At 34.9% G+C, this 2898-nt stretch overlaps 1 protein-coding gene across 2 annotated transcripts; it reads left to right on the forward strand.

Moving 5' to 3' along the window:
* Positions 1–208: 208 nt before the first annotated feature.
* LOC117789364 lies at positions 209–2539 on the forward strand. 2 transcript variants are annotated; one of them, XM_034628415.1, is made up of 5 exons: positions 209–438; positions 1294–1609; positions 1676–1752; positions 1809–2229; positions 2297–2539. In XM_034628415.1, the coding sequence occupies exons 1-5, from the start codon at positions 227–229 to the stop codon at positions 2486–2488; spliced, it is 1218 nt and encodes a 405-aa protein (XP_034484306.1). In that variant the 5' UTR covers positions 209–226; the 3' UTR covers positions 2489–2539. The 2 variants fall into 2 exon arrangements, with proteins under 2 accessions (XP_034484306.1, XP_034484307.1); XM_034628416.1 differs by having other exon boundaries at positions 326–442; positions 1300–1609.
* Positions 2540–2898: the final 359 nt, after the last annotated feature.

The raw sequence follows: 2898 nt of genomic DNA on the forward strand, positions 1-2898 counted from the left end.
AAGTTAATCATATAACAAATACAATCTACTTAATCTAAATTACACTTTTGCTCAATTTGACCTATGTATAATATTGACAGAAATAGAGAGAGATAGAGAGCTAAAAATCTCAATTTTAAGTTTCTTACTGGAAACCTCTAAATAATTGATAGCACCTTGTTCGTTCTGCTATATAATCAGATCCGTTGTACCCAGTGCTTTAAGTAAAGTTTTTAAGCTCGTCGCAATGAAACCACTGACTACTCTAATAATAGTTCTAGGGATTCTATCCTTCAATTCAGGCTTTATAAATGCCACGTGTTCGCTTAATTTGAATATCTTTCCACCGAAAATTGTATCGCGATTTGGATCGAAGAACTTGTTACGTCCTTTTGAACCTGTTGTAACTCGAGAATTGAGTAGGACTGTTGATCTTTACTGTGCTAATGGATTTACAATGTAAGTTTTTCAAAGCACTTGAAATATAAATTTCGTACCTTTAACGCAACATTTCGAACTTAGTTTCCCACTGAGATTGAAATTAATTAACTTAAGTTTTTCGTTTTTTTTTCATGTACTATGTTTTAAGTTCGAAATTAAGTCGATTTAGTAATTTTAAACTTAATTCGACTTTAAAACGTACACCATTTAAGTACTTTTTTTAAATAAGTTCAAATACTTGTAAAAATATGAACATTATTTAAGCACTCTCTGCTGAATTAAATTAAAATCGGGTAAACTTGATTTGTATTAGTATGAAATAAGTACTATGTGCATCATGCAAACCTATTTCGTACTCAAACCTCCACTTTTCGAACTTGATTTCTCACTTAGATTGAAAATACTGAATTCAAGGATTTCGATTCAAGCAATTCAAGTACAATAACTTAAGAACGAAAATTAAACATTTTAATATTTTCAATTTTGAAATAACTTTAAAACGTACTTGATTTAAGTACAATTCAAACCTGGTCCAAATTCTTAACATTTTGAATCTGAGAACAAAAATATTTTAAAGTTAAAATATGAACTTTATACTTGATTTAAGTACACTGCAGACTTAAATCAAATACGTGTATACGTGTACACTTGATTTACCATCGATAATTTTAGCAGTGTACCTATGGGATATCGACTTAACTATCGGCCTGCTACAATGTTTAACTTACGCAGGTCACTTATTTATCCTGAAAATTAAATCAGGATTGACTCTATTACGATATTAGCTTGTAAGTTTATTTACGTGATATTTTATAGACGAATTCTCTACACTTCTCTACATTACACTACAACTTATTTCTTTTTGAAAACCAGGTCTAGTTATCATGTATACCAAATTACTGATCCGCACCTACAACTGATTTGTGATCACAACGGTTTTACAAAATACTTAGAAAGCCATGGTAGTGAAGTCACTGTGGAAAGACTTGAGTGTGCGGACTCACAATCGCTTGGGATGTATGAAAGTCGCACGGCATTGCCCGATTGTGAGGATTTCATGACTTTGGTGGTTGGATTTGATTTCGGAGAACTGGGATCTCTAAAGAATGTTGCCATATGCTATGACATTGTTAAGCAGCAGTTGAAATATATAAGTTATACGGCGTATCCCACGAATCTGATTGAAAAGGTAAGTTGATTAATTGTGATTGCAAATTGGATTAATTTTAGATTCTAACACATGACATTTACTTAGACTCAGGAGGGTCAGTTGGATCGATTGGGTCTTGACGTTGGCGTTACCTATTCAAATAGTATGTTCAAGCAGATCAGGTAACATTAGCAAGTTCTGCTTCGATCCTGTTCTTAACACACATGTATCCTTACAGTACCTTGGACATCACCAACGGATTTAGTAAGGATAAACAATTGAAGCTACTCTTTGGAGAGGAGACCTTCGAGTATCAGAATCTAATACAGGACATGACCTTTAAAAGTGATCTATCCACCTTTGAGAATATGCTTAGCATTGTCTGGCTTCGCGCTCTTCGCAACGGCAACTGGAAGCACCTGCTGAATGCTCTTCAAAAGGCCAATCTGAATGGCAAATATGATGTTCGTGTCGGTGTCTCTGGCGTAGTCAGTCTTCCAATGCTGCAGAATTGCAATGAGACCCGCCAGTTGACCATCGATTTGGAGAATGGCGATACCGTCTCAGTGCCAGCTCACATTTGGGCTCACATTCGAGCCCTGCAACCGTCATTAAACGGCACCGATGAATTTGTTGTGGTTGCCCACAACTCACCCTTCGTATGTATAGCAACTTGACGATTAATTGTTTGATACCACTTCATGACATCACATTTAACCTTTACAGATTACCAACAATGAGCGATTGGGCTTATGCAGCAGCATCTGCGAGCAGGTTGATTGGCTTAAGGATACCCTCTTTAGCAAACTTCAGCACTATCCCGTCTATGGTATTATCCAATGTTGTCGCCTCTCAGATGTCGAGGATAAGCTAGATAATTTTCCCACATCTGCTGATATAATTCGATCTGTCGGATAAAACATAGTATCATATTTTTTAAATTAATAAACTACAGTGGGCTCATAAAAATTCACAGCTCCCATTCCTAACCAGTGCTGCCAGTTTAGCAATTTAGTTGCTAGATCTGGCAACTTTTAAAAAAATTTGCAACTTTTTTTTTTTAAATGCTATTAGCCACAAATCTAGCAACTTTTAATTTTTCTTTAGCAATTTTAGCAACTTTATTACAAATCTTGCTATTTTTAAATTTTCTTTAACATTTTTGCCTATTTTTGCACATTTTTCAATTGATTGCTCATATTATGATAAATAATGGTCACAAAGATATCGGAGCTTAAATTAAACTCAGTTGCTCGATTTCATGAGCTTGTTCGCTCACTCTCTTATTGACTTTTGAATGTTGCTGACTGGTTATGGTCTACACAGAC

This window comes from Drosophila innubila, chromosome X (assembly GCF_004354385.1).
Source record: "Drosophila innubila isolate TH190305 chromosome X, UK_Dinn_1.0, whole genome shotgun sequence".
NCBI lineage: Eukaryota > Metazoa > Arthropoda > Insecta > Diptera > Drosophilidae > Drosophila > Drosophila innubila.